This window comes from Phacochoerus africanus, chromosome 15, assembly GCF_016906955.1.
Source record: "Phacochoerus africanus isolate WHEZ1 chromosome 15, ROS_Pafr_v1, whole genome shotgun sequence".
Classification (NCBI taxonomy): Eukaryota; Metazoa; Chordata; class Mammalia; order Artiodactyla; family Suidae; genus Phacochoerus; species Phacochoerus africanus.
Window position 1 is genome coordinate 30,233,237 of NC_062558.1, and position 18,594 is coordinate 30,251,830.

The following is an 18,594-nucleotide window of genomic DNA, read 5'->3' on the forward strand; positions in this document are numbered from 1 at the left end:
CTTACTAGATATGTAGCCTTGAACATATGACCAACCTCTCTGAGCTTCACTTTCCTCATTTTGAGATCGGAATCAGTAATAGTCCTTATCTCGGGGCCAGGGTCAGGGTAAAAGAAGATAACATATTGAAAGCATCAAGCGTGGTCTCCTGCCTATGGGAAGCTCTCCGTGAAGTAGGTGCCAACATCATCTTCATCATCATCTTCATCAGGTGCCTCTCATTCCCAGGTGAGTCTAACATGAGATCATCCTGACCCTCTTTTACTGTGAAGAGACTACAAACCCCTATTATGGGACGTGGGTGTGCAACTAAAGAAACAATTTCTCACTCAAAGTAGAAGCAAGACAACTCAGGAGCTCTTGCACAGCAGGAATTTGTCAGCCCCAAATATTACAGGGTGGAAGTGTTCTGTCTGGCTACACCCAACTACACTGAAAAGCAAAGAAATGATGTGTGAAACTGGTGACTGGCCGTGAGGCAGAGTTCAAAGTCTTCTCAGGCTCTCTAAGTTTAATTTTCTAAAAATGGGGGCTTTTAAAATGCCACGCACTTCATAGGGGAGGCTGCGTGCATTTGGGGACAGCTCATATACAGGAACGCTCTGTACTTTCCAATTTTGCTGTGAACCTAAAACTGCTCTAAAAAAATAAAACTCGCTAATTAAAAAAATCATGGGCCTAACAATGCATTACTTACTTGAGCATGGAGGTATCTCCAAATCTAACACAAAGAAAAAACCCCAACTTCTTGTAACACAGCACTGGCAAGCCACACAGGGTTCAAGTTTTCAAACATCTTATGAAATTGCATGCTGTTCTCAAATAGCATTTTTTTTTTTAATTACTAGAGATTAATTGCAACGGTCTGGTGTAGCAAAGCAACCCATGTTTGTACAGAGAAGATGGCATGGGAACATCAAACGCAACACATCTGTCCTCATAAAATATTAGAAAATCACTGTCCTCTCCGCTTTTCCAAAAAATAAAAACACGAACCCCCCCCCCAAAACCGCATACACATTCTACCATTTCTTAAAATACGTGCACGGCAATATTCCATACTAATTATTCATGTTTCTGTTGAGTATAGTAAGTTATTATTGCTGTTGTTGTTTCGTTCATTATGTAAGCCAACCACAGGACAGGGAATTAATTCTCCCGTGCTATGTTTTCAGCATACAGGCATGCAGCCTTCCACAAGGAGGCCCTCCACATTTCAGTAATTCACAATGACAGTCTGCTTGTCTAAACATATTCTTTACATTTAGAAGAATTTGTGGGTTCCTGTCTGCCCAGGGGATTTTTTTTTTTTATTACTTGTTTATGCAAACAGTGGGTTGCATAAGAGCCTTGCTGGCTTCTTTTTTTTTTTAAGGCGATTTCGTAGCTTCCTGGTAACCATTCAGTCATCTATTTCAACACCCTGACATGACATAAAGGCGAGCACTGAACCACAGGTTCGCCACTCAGACCCACACCTCTTTCTTTGAGCATTGGCTAGGTGAGGCGCTCCCTAGAACCAGCTCAATTCAATCATGAACCCGTCCCACCAGCAGAATCATTTTCTGAAAATAGGCGGCAAGAACTGCTGTGTGTTCCGGGATGACTTCATTGCCAAGGTGCTGCCGCCGGTGGTGGGGCTGGAGTTTGTGTTCGGGCTCCTGGGTAATGGCCTTGCTCTGTGGATTTTCTGCTTCCACCTCAAGTCTTGGAAATCCAGCCGGATTTTCCTGTTCAACCTGGCAGTGGCTGACTTTCTCCTGATCATCTGCCTGCCATTCCTGACGGACAACTATGTGAGGAAGTGGGACTGGAGGTTTGGGGACATCCCCTGCCGAATAATGCTCTTCATGTTGGCCATGAACCGCCAGGGCAGCATCATCTTCCTCACAGTGGTGGCCGTGGACCGGTACTTCCGGGTGGTCCATCCCCACCACGCTCTGAACAAGATCTCCAACCGCACAGCAGCCATCATCTCCTGCCTCCTGTGGGGCCTCACGATTGGCCTGACGGTCCACCTCCTGAACAAAACGATGTTAATCAAGAAGCACGACTCGTATTTGTGCAGTAGCTTCAGCATCTGCAATACCTTCCGCTGGCATGATGCCATGTTCCTCCTGGAGTTCTTCCTGCCCCTGGGCATCATCCTGTTCTGCTCGGCCAGGATTGTCTGGAGCCTGCGGCAACGACAAATGGACCGGCATGTCAAGATCAAGAGGGCCATCAACTTCGTCATGGTGGTGGCCATCGTCTTCATCATCTGCTTCCTGCCCAGCGTGGCTGTGCGCATCCGCATTTTCTGGCTTCTCCGCACTGCTGGAACGGAGAACTGTGACATCTACCGCTCGGTGGACCTGGCGTTTTATATCACCCTCAGCTTCACCTACATGAACAGTATGCTGGACCCTTTGGTGTATTACTTCTCCAGCCCATCTTTCCCCAACTTCTTATCCACCTTGATCAACCGCTGCCTGCGGAGGAAGGTGCTGGAGGAGTCCAACAATAACCGCAGCACAAGCCTCGAGCTCACTGGGGAACCCAGCACCATCAGGAATGTTCCTGATACTTCAGTGGCCGATCCCAGGGAGCCGTTGAGCCCCTGTGACCTGACTCCAGCCTCTCATTAAAACAACCAAGCCAGGAAGGGAGATGGTCACCAAGGACCAGGATCTCTGGAGAAATGGTTTGGCTGGTGCCCAGACTAACATCATTAGCCTTGGCCCGCAATTTCCCAGAACTTCCAGGTTCAAGAGAATCAGATTTAGGGAACTGGTGTGGCAGCGTGGGCTGCCTGGTTGCCGAGTGTCTCCACAGGCATCTTGTGGGGAACGGAGGATGAAGTTCCTAGGCGTCTGAAGCTTCTGATCAATCTCGGACCCTTGCAGAACTGAAGATGGTCAAACTGTCCACTTTTCTGCTGCCGGAGAGTTGGTGCCCCAGAGACACCCCTTGGCACCTGTGACTCACCAGCCTCTTTGCTTCACCTGTCTGAGACTTGGATGGTTCTCAGCTCCTGGGCCGATGTCTCACTTGCCCGTGGGCTCCCAGTGGGATAAGAAAAGCTAAGTAATTGGAGGGGACTGTTGCTCCTGTAGGGAGCTCAGACATCATGAAACAAGCCAGTAGTTTCATGTCACCTGGATTTCAGGGGACCAATTCAGCTTCCAGCCAAGCTTTAGCAGAAACGGACTAGACGCACTAGCAGACGCGCTCGCTTTGGTTAATCATCTGAGTTGCCAGTGGTGGTAAGAAGGGGCTTAGTCCCAGGAGGAACTGAGGAAAACAGTGTTGCTAAGGGAAAGGACATGGCATTTATGCTACAATCTGCCACTAATCGACACTAATTTTGAAGGTTGTGCAGTTCAAGAGACTTCAGGGAGGAGAGCAGCTTCCCACCTCTGTTTGCTTTTATCATTAAAAGGGAGATGATGCCTAAGGTTAGAGGCAGGGGGGAAAGATTCCTCCTGGCTCATTTGCTTGTGTTTCTGTACCTATAAGAAATCTACCACTTCAATAAACTTTTGTGTGAGACACACAGTTTCATATTCCATGTGTCTGGGTGATGGTTCACAGACAGGAACGCCTTACTTAAGTGGAGACCTTTATAGGTTGTTAACTGTGCCCTGGTAGAAAAATACCATGTACTGTAAATTAAGAAAAGGATGTGAACTCTGAGCTGCATCATGATATTGTTAAGCAAAAATTCCATATGTATTAGGACAAAATGAGACAGGGCTGGGAGTAAATAAAGACAATTTAATCTGGAAGGGTAGTACAGACAGGATTGCAAGAGCAGTTCGTTTTACTTAGGGCTGGGTGAAAGTTGCTATTAGTATTTGTGTGTTAAAAAAGGAATCTGGCCAGACTGGGATTTTTGCATAGGAGGGGGAAGAAAGAACTTCCTACAGAATGGTTTCAGTTCTCAGTTCTGAGATGGAAAGGAGATGTGCTGGTTTGAGTCTGTGATCGGTCCAAGTTTCTGTTACACTTTCATTTCCAGCTCCTGTCACTCCTGGTTCTTTAGCAAGATGAGGCTTGCTTTGACATGGTGACTTGAACACTGATAAGACACACAGATACTCAGACTCCCAGCCACAGTTGTGTGGCTATAAATGAAGAAAGACATTCTGGAGTTTCTGAAGTGTTTACTGAGCTGTCTGCTTGTCTGATTTTCCAGTGATCTCCTAGGAGTTGACAGTTAAAAACAGAGATCACTTTCTTCGTCATTGAAAGAAGGGCTGAGCAAAGATGAGCTCAGAGGAAAGGAGGGATTCCCCCATCCTTGGTCGTGTGAGTCAGCAGGGAGCCCGGTGGTGAAACTCCAATCTGGTCAGGACTAATCTGTTCACATTCATCCTTTTGTTCACTCATTCCATCAGCTTTTGTGTATTAAGCACCAACTGTGTGCCAGATGCTGCTCTGAGTGGTCAATGGAAAGAGAGCAAGGAACAAGGTCCCCAGGACCCTCTGGTCATAGAACTCAAGTTCAAGGTGGGTGAGGCGGTCAGTAAACAAAAGGAAGGGGAACTTGAGATGGCTGTGAGGACTATGAAGCCAAGAGTGACAGGCTCAAGAGGGAGTGGGGCTGGGGTGACTGGGAAGTGACCTCAAGCTGAGCCATCAATGACAAGACAGAGCAGACAATGCAAACATCTGGGGGAAGGGCATTCTAGGCAGAGGGCATGGGAAGTGCAAAGGCCCTGAGGTGAGGATGTTTGGTGTATGTGAGGGTATTTGTCTCCTAAGGCTGCCATAATAAAGGGCCACACGCTTGGTGGCGTAGAACAGGGAAATCTTCTCTCACAGTTCTGGAGCATGGAAGTCCAAGTCAAGGTGTCAGCAGGGGCAGGGATGGTTCCTTCTGGAGGATCTGAGGGAGAAAATCAACCTCATGCCCCAACGCAGCTTCTCATGGCTGTCAGGAATGTTCTTAGCATTTCCCAGCTTGCAGATATATCCAGAGGCCCATCTCTGCCTCTGTCTCCACATAGCCTTCTTCTCTCTGGATCAGACTCAAAATGGGCCAAGAAAGATGACTGGCCAGAGACAAGCTGGAAACTAACCCCATTCCCATAAAACCAGCAACTGTGAGCCACGTGGCAGTTCTCCTGTGTTGCTTGCCCTGCTGCTCCACTCAGGTGCCCCTTCCCAGTAAAGTCTTTTGCTTTGTCAGCACATCAGTCTCTTCAGACAACACAAGGAGGAACAGAAGCAAGGCTAGCATCACCGGGTACAGTGAATGGAGGTCTGCTACACAATGAGGTAAAGAACCCTATTGTGTGAAGATGTTCTGCATCTTTCTCATAACTTCCTCTTTATTTTGGAGGGTACCAATTTTTAGAGTCGTGATTCTATGAACCTGCTCTCTGCAGAATGAAAGGTAGGACTTCCTGGAGTTTCTGCTGTGATGCAGTGCATTAAGGATTCCATTTCTGGCCCTGGAACTTCCCTATGCCACAGGTGCAGCCAAAAAGAAAAAGAAAAAGAAAAAAGTAGTATTACTGTTTCCCTGTCCCCAGTGTCTTCCAAGCTTTAAGAGATTACCCAGAAATACAGAACCTATAAAATCAGGAGTGCAAAGTCGTGTTTGTTTCTGATTTTAGGAACTCCCTTCTCTTTCAAAATGTATTAGCCTACCTACCCCAGGCCACCTTGCCTGAAGGAAGGGGGTTTAAATTGCACCTAGTACTCTGGTTCTTAATATGCCTTTTGGTCTAAGTTTCAAAATACTTCCTGATGATGGTCTGTCCATCTGTTGACCTTCCTGCTTACAACAAGTGGTTGAATTCACAGAAGGTCAATAAGGCCCTGTTAACCTCTCTCCCCTCTTTGCTTTTATAATCAGCATTTTTTTTTTCAAACCCTGTGGCATGTGGAAGTTCCCAGGCCATGGTTCAAACCTGAGCAACTGCAACATCCTAGGCTGCCGCAGTGACAATGCCAGATCCTTAACCCGCAGCACCACAAGGGAACTCCTGTATAATCTGAATTTAGCTGAAGAATTTGGTTGACCACAGCAGCTTGGTGGAGCCCCTAAGTACTGGAAATTGACCATACAAGCCAATGCAGACATGGGTCATTTCCTGCTTCCCCATCTTTTGGTTCAAATTGGCTACTTCAAATTAGAAAGGAGATTTTGATGAATTTCTTCAATGGTTGAGGCTGGGCTATTCATGTTACTGGAAATTCTTTTCCCCCCCCCCCCCCCCCTCTTTTATTGCAGGAGAAAGATGCCTTACTAGAATTGTTTAACTCAAAGTGCTTATGGATGAAGTAACTAAAACACACTTCAAATTGACTTAAGCAGGAGTTCCCGCTGTGTGGCAAAGATGATCCCTGTCCTGGCACAGTGGGTTAAGGACCCAACATTGCCACAGCTGTGGGCAGCTTAGGTCACAACTGCGACTCAGATCTGATCCCTGGCCCAGGAACTCCATATTGCCTCAGGGTGGCCCAAAAGAAAAAAAAAATTTGACTTAAGTAAAACAATTAAAAATATAAAGAAATATAGCACTATATCTCACAGAAACTGAGAGGGAATGAAATCAGCTGGGGACAGTTCCAGGAGACCAGCTCATAGCTCTTCACCCCAGCTCTGAACCGTGAACGTGACTCAACCCTCAATATCTGTGTTTCGGAGTTCCCGTCATGGCGCAGTGGTAAACGAATCCGACTAGGAACAGTGAGGTTTCGGGTTCGGTCCCTGGTCTTGCTCAGTGGGTTAAGGATCCGGCGTTGCCGTGAGCTGTGGTGTAGGTTGCAGACGCGGTTCGGATCCCGCGTTGCTGTGGCTCTGGCGTAGGCTGGTGGCTACGGCTCCGATTCGACCCCTAGCCTGGGAACTTCCATATGCCACAGGAGCGGCCCAAGAAATAGCAAAACAAACAAACAAACAAACAAACAAACAAAAACTGTGTTTCTCAGATCAGCTTCTCACGTGAGAGAATCTGACTGGTTCCAACCCACACTTCGTAACAGGGTCATAAGGACAATAGTCATGCAGTGGCTGTGTAAAGGCTTGAGTTTTTTTGAGATGTAATTGACCTAGAGCGCTGTATGAGTTTAAGGTGCACAGTATGATTTGACTCACATACATCATGAAGTGATTATCACAGGAAGGTGAGTGAACATGTAGCACCTCATATAGATATGAAATTAAAGAAATAGAAAAAAATTTCCTCGTGATGAGAACTCTTAGGATTTACTCTTAACCACTTTGATATATAACATACAGCAGTGTTCATTGTATTTATTGTGTTGTCCATCGCATTCCCAGGACTTATGTGGCTTATAGCTGGAAGTTTGTACCTCTCGATCATCTTCATCCAATTCTCCCTCCTCCCCCTACTCCCTCTGGTAGCACTAAAGGGTATTTCTGTTTTTATTTATTATTATTATTATTGTTATTGTTATTGTTATTTGTGGCCACACCCATGGCATATGGAAGTTCCTGGGCCAGGGACTGTATCTGAGTCTCAGCTGTGAACTACAGTGCAGCTGTAGCAATGCCTGATCCTTTAACCCAATGCACTGGGCCAGACCAGGGATTGAACTCATGCCTCCACAGCCACCCAAGCTGCTGCAGTCAGGTTATTTTCCTTTTTTCTTTTCTTTTTAAGGCTGTAGCAGCATATGGAAGTTCCTAGGCTAGGGGTCAAATTGGAGCTGCAGCTGCAGGCCTACACCATAGCCATGGCAACACCAGATCTGAGCTGCATCTGTGATCCTCACCACAACCTGTGACAACACCAGATCCTTAACCCGCTGATTGAGGCCAGTCATCAAATCGGAATCCTCACAGACACCATGTTGGGGTCTTAACTCAATAAGCCGCAGCGGGAACTCCAAGGGTATTTTAAATTAGTTTGTGTAAATACATGCTTTCTGCCAGGTGTTCCTCAGATAACATTTCAGATCATCATTCATGTCACTCATTTAAAAAGCATTTTTGAGAGTTCCCTGGTGGCCTAGCAGTTAAGGATTTGGCATTGTCATTGGTGTGGCTTGGGTCACTGCTGTGGTGTGGGTTTGATCTTTGGCCTGGGAACTTCCACATGCTATGGGTGTGGCCAAAAAAAAAAAAAAAAGCATTTTGGGCTTTCAGCAGAGTTGATCTCAGTTCTTCTGCTTGCAAAATTTCTGCCACGTTACACAAGTCTTGGGAACAGAGAGGTCATCAGCCAGACTTCAGGAAGCAATACAGTTCACACTGTGCCCAACCGAAACTGATAGGTGCCTCCAGATGTTGAATTCTAGAGCCCTTCTGAAGGCTTAAAGTCTTTGTAATTTATATATTGCTTAATTACCTTGAGTCAAAGAAACACTCTTTGGCATGCAAAGCTGTGGGGAGTACCTGGCCATGACATTCTGTTAACAAAGTTTTGTGTCTTCTAGGACAAGTGAAACATGGCTATTTTCCATCAGCAATGGATTTTCTTGGGGCTCAAATTTAAGATCTGACCCTCCTCTATCTCTTCAAGGAGAAGGGGTTTTCGTGTGATGTTACGAACATCAGGCCTGACCACAATCCCACAGCCCTGTCCTATGAAAGACAAGCATTTCAAGGCTCTTAACAAATATTGATATACTGGGCGCTCTGGCCACACCCAGAGAGGGATTAATAGGCATCAATACATGTTGAGAACCATACATGACATTCCCAAGGCAACTGAAAAGAAAACTGCTGCTTACTGACGTTATCAGGTTGGAAAACAGTGGGTTTCTTTTCCGTACTTACAAAATGTCCCTCCTCTGAAACATAGTATTTCAGTAGGAAAAAATGGTATTAGCGATCAATTGTTGGGAGTTCCCGTCGTGGCTCAGTGGTTAAAGAATCCGACTGGGAATCATGAGGTGGTGGGTTCGGTCCCTGCCCTTGCTCAGTGGGTTAACGATCCGGCGTTGCTGTGAGCAGTGCTGTGGGTCACAGATGCGGCTCAGATCCGGCGTTGCTATGGCTCTAGTGTAGGCCGGCGACTACAGCTCCGATTCGACCCCTAGCCTGGGAACCTCCATATGCCGTGGGAGTGGTCCTAGAAAAGGCAAAAAGACCAAAAAAAAAAAAAAATCAATTGTTTTACTTTGGTAATGCGGCATGATGCAAAAATAGACTCACAGAGAGCTGTTTCATCATCATTTGATTGCCATTGATTATTTTTTATACCTAAGTTTTTTTTCTTTTTAGGGCCATACCCTCAGCATATGGAAGTTCCTGGGCTAGGGGTCAAATCAGAGCTGCAGCTGCCAGACTACGCCACAGCTACAGGAACACCAGACCCAAGCTATACCTGCAACCGACACTGCAGCTTTCGGCAACACCCTTGAGCAAGGCTAGGGATCAAACACGCATCCTCATGGACACTAGTTGGGTTCTTACTCCACTGAGTCACAACGGGAACTCCTATACATAAGATTTACTCTGTTCTAAGTGTTTTACACAGATGATCTCATTTCATCCTTTCGATTTGGTTGGCAGACTCTTGCTTATGGTATGCAGTCTTTTTAGAGTGGAAAGACAATTCAGACAGAGGACTACTAGAATGAGTACACAAGTGAAGGAGGAAGGAGCAGAGAGGTAGGAACGACTTCAGTCTTATAGTCTCATTTCATCCTTTCAGTAACTTCATAGGGTAGGTAGGTGCTATTGCATTTCACAGAGAAGGGAACTGAAGCCCAGAGAACTGGAATAATTTTCCCAAAGTCATATAACCTGTAAGTGATGAGCTAAGAGAATAAATGCAAGCAGTCTGGTTCCAGAGTCTTTGCCTATAAACTTATGAAAAAACAGGAGAGATGAGCCGCGTGAACTGAAAAAATAGGGTGAATGCCTTGACCCATTACATGGGTGGGGACTGAATGCCTGTCAGGGTTTGCAACATTCTGGAGTTAGAGGTGCTGGTGGCAAAACATCATGTATCTCTTAAAGGGTGGAGGGTTTCTTTTTCGAGTGATGAAGAATTTTTGAACTGGATAGGATGGTGGCTATACAACACTGAAGATGTACTAAATGCCACTAAACTGTTCACTTTTTAATTAATTAATTAATTTTTGGCTGGGCCCATGGAAGTTCCCAGGTCAGGGACTGAACTTGGGCCACAGTTGTTATTAGAGCCACAGCAGTGACAATGGTGGATTGTTAACCCACTAAGCCATGAGGGAACGCCCACTGTTCACCTTAAAATGGTTCATTTTGGCATTCCCATCAGGCTCAGTGGTTAACGAACCCAACTAGCATCCATGGAAACATGAGTTTGATCCATGGCCTTACTCAGTGGGTTAAGGACCCGGCGTGAGTTGTGGTGTAGGTTGCAGACACGGCTCAGATCTGATGTTGCTGTGGCTGTGGTGTAGGCCGGCAGCTGTAGTTCAGATTGGACCCCTAGCCTGGGAACCTCCATATGCTGCGGATGTGGCACTAAATAGCAAAAAATTCATAAAATAAAAACAAAAAGATACACGCATCCCTATGTTCATGCATCACTATTTACAATAGCCAAGACATGGAAACAACCTAAATGTCCATCAACAGATGAATGGGTTAAGAAAATGTGGTATATATATATACAATGGAATACTCAGCCAAAAAGAATGAAATAATACCATTTGTAGCAACATGGATGGAAGCAGAGATTCTCATACTAAGTGAAGTCAGTCAGAAAGAGCAAGACAAATACTGTATGATATCGCTTATGTTCCCTCATGATATGTGGAATCTAAAATATGGCACAAATGAACCCATCTATAGAACAGAAACAAACGTATAGAGAATAGACTTGTGGTTGCTAAAGGGTGGGTGGGTGTGGAAGTGGGATGGATGAGGAATTTGGGGTTAGTAGATGCAAACTACTGCATTTGGAATGGATAAGCAAGGAGGTCCTACTGTACAGCACAGGGAACTATATTCGATCTCATGGGATAGAACATTTTGGAAGATAATATGAGAAAAAGAATGCGTGTGTATATATATATGACTGGGTCACTATGCTGTACAGCAGAAATTGTAAATAACTACAATAAAAATAAAATAAAATGGTTCATTTTATGTGAATTTCACCTGATTTAAAAAAACAAAAAACCCTGTTGGGTCAGGCAAAACTCCCTCCCTAGAGGCAGCATTTGATGGGATACTAGGTATGAGCCAGTGTCTGTTGGATTTCTGGTCATCTCTAGACTAGGTGGTTCTCGTATAAACATTTTCCTCATTCTTACAGCCCTGTGAAGCAAGACATGAACCAGGGTGTCTGTTATGAGCTGGTTATTTGTGTCACCCCCAGATTCCTATGTTGAGTCCAAATCTCTAGTACCTCTTATTTATTTTTCTGGCCACAGAAAGTTCCTAGGCCAGGGATTGAAGGCACACCACAGCAACAACCCAAGCTGCTGCAGTGACAACACTGGATCCTTAACCCACTGTGCCACAAAGGAACTCTCCTCCAGTACTCTTAGTGTGACTGTAGTTAAAGGGGTAATTAAGTTAAAATGAGGTCAATAGAGGTGGGGCCTTAATCTAATAAGACTGGTATCTTTTTTTTTTTTTTCTGGCTGAGTCCGTGACATGCAGAATTTCCCAGGCCAGAGATTGAAATGGAGCCAGAGCAAAAACCCAAGCCTTTGTAGTGACAATGCCAGATCCTTAACCACTTGGCCACTAGGGAACTCCCTGGTATCTTCATAAGAAGAGGAAATTAGGGAGTTCCTGTTGTAGCTCAGTGGTTAACAAACCCAACTAGTATCCATGAGGACACGAGTTCAATCCCTGGCCTCACTCAGTGGGTTAAGGATCTGGTGTTGCCGTGAGCTGTGGTGTAGGTCTCAGATGCAGTTCAGATCCCGAGTTGCTGTGGCTGTGGTGTAGGTCGGCAGCTACGCCATTTGGATCCTTAGCCTGGGAACTTCCATATGCTGGATGTGGCCCTAAAAAGAAAAAAAGAAAAGAAGAGGAGATTAGGACACAGATATACACAGAAGGACAGTCATGTGAAGACACAGGGAGGAATCAGCCATCTACAAAGCAAGTGGAGACCTCAGAACAAACCCTGCTGACACCTTGATCTTGGACTTCTGGCTTCCAGGACTATGGGAGAAAATAAAATTTCTGCCATGTAAGCCACCTGGACTATGGTACTTTGCCATGGCGGCCTGAGTGAGCTCACACAGCATCCGATCATCTTCATCCTATGCTTCAGTCAGCCAGTGGTTCCAGAGCTCGGCTGGAATGCCGTATGTGTTTATTTAAAACCTCTTATCACCTATACATTTGAGTAGAACTTCACACAAGGCCTGCTGTGCTACACAGCAGAAAAATTTGATTTTAGAAAAGGAAGAAGAAAAGCATTAAAGACAGGTGGACTTTTCATAGGCAAACATTGCCCAACTGCTCCTTCTCTCTCTCCAGAATATCTTTCATTTAATGAAGAAAACCAATCTCCAAATTCATTAAAATGCATATTTTAAAAAACTGAATGAGAGAAAATAAATCTTATTGCTCTCTGGGGCTCCCACAGAAGCTGATATTTCAGTCATGACTTCAAAAAAACACTTTTTTAAGGAGTTTCCTTGTGGCACAGTGGGTTAAGTATCCAGTGTTGCTGCAGCTGTGGCGTAGGTTGCAGCTGTGGCTCAGATCCAATCCCTTGCCCAGGAACTTCCATATGACATAATGCAACCAAAATAAATAAATAAATAAATAAACTACTTAAATTATTACCATCCATCCAGAAAAAAATTGCTGAATAGTATTATCTACTGCTATTATTTCTAACAAAGAATGTTCACATAAAGCTTCTAAGGAGTTCCAGCTGTGGTGCAACAGGATCAGTGGCGTCTTGGGAGCACTAGGATGCAGGTCTGATCTACAGGCCCGCACAGTGAGTTAAGGATCTGGCATTGCTGCAGCTGAGGCTTAAGTCAATACTGTGGCTCTTATCTGATCCCTAGCCTGGGAATTCTATTTGCCGCAGGGCAGTCAAAAAAAAAAAAAAAAAAAAGTTCCTAAAAGTTATCCTTCTGAAACAAAAATTGAATCATGCCTCTTTTCCTACCTCAAAAACCTTCAATTATCAAAAGAATAAAGTTCCAGCTCAGCATGACTTAGCTACCAGGTTGCCTGGTACCAACATGGTAGAGGCAAAAGAGAATCAGACATTCCTGGGTGGAAATTCCTGCTTTCCCACTCATTGGCCAGGTGTTGGAGATGCAAAGATGATGAAAGCAGTCCCAGGCCTAGGACACTTAGAGCTATGGATATATTTTATATTGTGTTATAATTCACCTGCTATAAAATCCATCCTTTTTTTTTTTTTTGTCTTTTTGCCTTTTCTAGGGCCGCTTCCCGCAGCATATGGCGATTCCCAGGCTAGGGGTCTAATCAGAGCTGTAGCTGCCGGCCCACACCAGAGACACAGCAATGCGGGATCCAAGCCGAATCTGCAAATCACACCACAGCCCACGGCAACGCCAGATCCCCAACCCACTGAGCAAGGCCAGGGATCGAACTTGTAACCCCATGGTTCCCAGCTGGACCCGTCAACCACTGCACCACGACGGGAACTCCAAAATCCATCTCTTTTTTTTTTAGGTCACTTTTTGTATTGGCTCTTGTATACAATCTTTTTTTTTTTTTTTTTTTTTTTAAAGGGCTGTACTTGTAGCATATGGAAGTTCCCAGGCTAGGGGCTAAACAGGAGCTGCAGCTGCAGCCACACCCACGCCAGATCCAAGCTCCATTGCAACCCACACCGCAGCTCACAGCAACGCCAGATCCTTAACCCACTGATTGGGGCCAGGGATCAAACCTGCATTCTCATGGATACTAGTCAGGTTTGTTATTGCTGAGCCACAATGGGAACTCCTTTTTTTTGGATAAATGATAAATTCATCCTTTTAAATACAGTCCAGCCGCTTTTAGTATAGTCACAAACTTGTGCAACCATCACCACTGTCTAATTCCAGAACTTTTCATTCATCTCCCCTAAAATCCCAGAGAGCTGCCCCAGATCGTGGCAAACAAAAACAAAAAACAAAAACCTTTTCTGGCTGCACCGATGGAACACAGAAATTCCTGGGTCAGGGATCAAATCTTAGCCACAGCAGTGGTAACACCAAATACTTAACTGCTAGGCCACTAGAGAACTCCTTGAGTACTTTCTTATGTTCTTCCATTCAAGAGGCTTTTGTTCAGATATATGTATAATAGGCTTGAGAAAAACAGGACAGCCAGGGCATGTAATTCAAACTCCTGTCAATACTCTTCATATGTCTTTTCCACTGAGGGCTAAGCCAACACTTCCCCACCATCTCAACTGCCCAGTGATCAGTCCTTTATTACTGATAGAATGAAATAAATGCAATCTAGGAGAACCAACCAGTTGCCAGAGAGAAGCCTGAGAAATTCCTAGGAGAGATGGTCCAGCTGATTCTGGCGGCCACAGGCAGGTCCCTGGTGTATGGCTGCAGGCTGGCGGAGGTGGCCAGGATGTCCTGGGTCATAGGCTGCTTCTATATGCAGACTGGATTCCCAGCCATCTAAGCCACCCAACCAATATACTATGGAACTCCCCAAGGACACTGCCCTCTAGCCTTCAACTACAGTTCAGCCAAGGACACTGACTAAAAACAGACACTGACACTTGATCATAGCCAAAAGGCCAAGGAGTTCCCACTGCATCTCAGTGGTTAACGAATCTGAGTAGGAACCTTGAGGTTGCGGGTTCGATCCCTGGCCTTGCTCAGTGGGTTAAGGATCCGGCGTTGCCATGAGCTGTGGTGTAGGTCGCAGACATGGCTCAGATGTGGCGTTGCTGTGGCTCTGGCGTAGGCCGGTGGCTACAGCTCCGATTGGACCCCTGGCCTGGGAACCTCCATGTGCCCTGGGAGCGGCCCAAGAAATGGCAAAAAGACAAAAAAAAAAAAAAAAAGGAAACTAACAAATGCTATGTTATGTCAGCCAAACCTTGGAGACTGGTGACTAGGAGACGGGAAGGAAAAATGTTTTATGGGTCTCAGCAGGGAACATGGGGAAGTAAATGAGAGGGAGGATGTATAAGCGTCCTAAAGGTGTCGTCTCCTTGGGCTGAGGGAGAAAGGGAGGAAACAGATGTGGGAGATGGAAGGACAGTGCCTCTCGGGGTGGGTGTGGTGAGTTACATGCCTCCAATGAGCAGAATAAGGAAATTCATCAGCAAGGAACTGGGGAGAGCTTAACCAAGCCTGGGAACTCAAGAGCTATGAAAGAAAAGTTGGGTATTTGACTTTGTAAACATTAAAATGTTTTATGTGACAAAGTTTACCAAAAATAAAGCCAGTGCAAATGATGGAGCTGGAAAAATATTTGTAATATAAATAATAGTCACCAACTGTGCTTGACTATACTTAACTGTGTGCCATGCACCAGTCCTGTTGCCTTTACTTGGTATGAACTCATTTGTGTCTAGAACAACAGCATGAGGCAGGGATGATGATGTCGGTGATGGTCGCCACATTATAGATGAGTAAACTGAGGCATAACAAAGTTGAATGGCTTGCCAGCATCATACTGCCAGTCAGGGGCTGAGTTCTGATGTGACCCTTGGCAGCCTGCCCCAGAGAACAAGGCTCTTAATCATTTCTCCTTGATAAAGCCAAAGGCCAAATGAACATGATCTAAAGAGCTTTTGTACATTGACCTGATCTAGACAAACAACCAAGACAGAAATGGACTGAGATTATGAACTAATTATTTATGGAGGAGCAAAACCAAATGGCCGGCAAACAAATGTAAAGAACTTCCAATCCAACAGAGGTCAGAAAAATGCAAATTAAAGAAGCAATAAGGAGTTCTGTTGTGGCACAGCAGGTTAAGGATCCCGAGTTGTTGCTGCAGCGGCTCGGGTTCATTCCCTGGCATGGGAACTTTCACATGCCTTGGGCAAGGCAGAAAGACAGAAAGACAGAAAGAAAGAATAATAAGACATTACATGCATCAGACTGATTGATGTAATTAAAATGAGTGATGCTGTCAAGTGCTGGCAGGAATATGGACAAAAGGCCGCTCTGATACACGTGCAGTTTTGCAGTCATTTGGGAAAGCAATCTGGCAACATTTGTGAAAATGGAAACAAAGTCCTTTGACCTATTAATCCCACTCTGGGGAATGCATCCCAAAGAAATGAAAACAGCAATACTTAAGGACAAGGATGTTTACTGGAGGTCTTTTGTGTGTGTGTGTGTATGTGCGCGTGCGTGCAGAAACTGGCCACAAAGTGAATACCCATCAAAGGAAAAGGGAAACAATGGAATAAATGACTGATTAAATGATGCTACATCCACCCTATACACATGCTGGTAAAATAAAATCAATGTCTGCAACCAGGCAACCTGCTTGGCCCTAAGGCCTGGCAGATGTGTTGATGGTGAGCCAGCAGTGTTTTTATGAATTCCTGCAGGCTTCTGACTCTGTGACCCCCTGCAAATGTTTCCATTAGACACAAAGTCTGCCCTTGAAAGGACCAGAGTACGCAAATAAATACACGGTATATGTGTGGTATTAAACTTTCAAAGGGGGAGAGGTGTTGGTAATGATGTGGAGAAACTGGAACCCTCATATACTGCGAAATGTAAAATGGTGCTGCCACTGTGGAGAATGTTTTGGCATTTCTTGGATAAGTTAAATGTAGAGTTACCATAGGAACTCAGCAATTCCCCTCCTATGAATATATCCAGAAGAACTGAAACAGATGTTCGAACACTTGAATGCAAGTGGTCATAGTAACACTATCTATGAGAGCCAAAAGTGGAAATAACCCAATTGTCCACCAACAGATGAATGGATAAACAAATATAGTCCATCCATCATATGTACAATGAAATATTATTAAGCCAAAAAAGGAATATAGTACTTATATCTACAATATGGGTGAACCCTGAAAACATGATGCTGAGTGAAAGAAGCCATAAAAGGTCACATATTTATCTATTTTGTTGTTGTTATGGCTATACCTGCAGCATATGGAAATTCCCAGGCCAGAGGTCAAATTAGAGCTGCAGCTGCAGGCCTACACCACAGCCTGCAACCCCAGATCTGAGCCTCATCTGCAATCTATGTAGCAACTACGGCAACGCTGAATCCTTAATCCACTGAGCGAGGCCAGGGATTGAACCTGCATCTTCACAGAGACAAGTCAGGTCCTTAATTTGCTGAGCCACAACAGAAACTCCAAAAGGTCACTTATTTTAGGGTCCCATTTATAGGAATTGTCTAGAGAAGCAAATCTATAGAGACAGAGTATAGATTAGTAGTCTCCTGGGACATAGGAGGATGGGAGACTGGGAAGTACTTGCTTAATAATCGGTATGGGGTTTTCGTTTATTTCCTTGTTCTTTTTTTTTATTTTAGGGCTGAATGTGTGGTATAAGGAAATTCCCAGGCTAGGGGTCAAATCGGATCTGCAGCTGCCAGCCTGCACCAAAACTCAGAGCAACGCTGGATCTGTAACCCACTGAGCGAGGCCAGGGATTGAACTCACATCCCCATGGATCCTAGTTGGGTTCTTAACTTGCTGAGCCACAACAGGCACTCCAAGTATGGGGTTTTTGTTTGTGATGAAGAAAAAGTTCTGGAACTAGTAGTGGTGTGATGGTTGCACAACATTGTGAATGTAGTTAATGCCACCTTAAAATGGTTAAAATGGTGAATTATATGTTACATATATTTTATCACAATAAGGAAAAAATTCACAGAACTACATCTGCATCTGGCTTAACCCCAGAACATTACTTAGAATGTGACCTTATTTCGAAAAAAGGGTCTTTGCAGATACAATTGAGTTTAGGACCCCAAAATAAGATCATCCTGGGTTATCTGGATAAGCTCCTAATCCAAGGAGAAGCATCCTTATAAGAGACACACAGAGGAGGTCCCATTGTGGCTTAGCAGGTTAAGAACCTGAACTTGTCTATGTGAGTATGTGGGTTTGATCCCTGGCCTTACTTAGTGGGTTAAGGATCAGGTGTTGCCATGAGCTGTGGTGTAGGTCACAGACAAGGCTCAGATCTGGCGTGGCTGTGGCGTAGGCCAGCAGTTGCAGCTCAGATTTGAACCCTGGCCTGGATATATATATAACCTTTTGTATCTTTTCTAAAAAGAAATAAATAAAAAAGAGAGACACACAGAGAGAAGTCCATGTGAAGACAGAGGAGCCGGGCGGGATGCAGCCATAGGTCAAGGAGGGCCTAGGGCCAGTAGAGCCAGGAGAGGCAAGGAAGGGGCCTTCCCTAGAACTTGTGGGGCAGTGGACCCTACCAACACCTTGATTTCAGACTTCTGGCCTCTAGAACTAGAACGGAGTGCGTTGTTGAGCAAAGCTTATGTACCAGGCCAGCCCACGGCTGCCAGTCAGCCTGTGATGACTTCCTGGGGCTGGTCTAGTTAGGGACAGGACATGGTACTTGAGCCATGGGCCTCTCTTCCAGCACAATACAGAGTGATATAGAGATTTTAATTCAATTTTTTTTCTGTCTTTTTAGGGCTGCACCTACAGCATATGGAAATTCCCAGGCTAGGGGTTGAATCGGAGCTGCAGCTGCCAACCTATGCCACAGCTACAGCCACAGCAATGT

The 18,594-nt window shown here is 45.0% G+C and overlaps 1 protein-coding gene across 1 annotated transcript; it reads left to right on the plus strand.

Annotated features, from left to right (window-relative positions):
• The first annotated feature begins 1,416 nt into the window (after positions 1–1,416).
• LOC125116704 (hydroxycarboxylic acid receptor 2-like) lies at positions 1,417–3,533 on the plus strand. The gene has a single exon (XM_047762164.1). It carries the CDS (start codon positions 1,536–1,538, stop codon positions 2,625–2,627), a length of 1,092 nt encoding a protein of 363 aa, XP_047618120.1. The 5' UTR covers positions 1,417–1,535; the 3' UTR covers positions 2,628–3,533.
• The last annotated feature ends 15,061 nt before the right edge of the window (positions 3,534–18,594 follow it).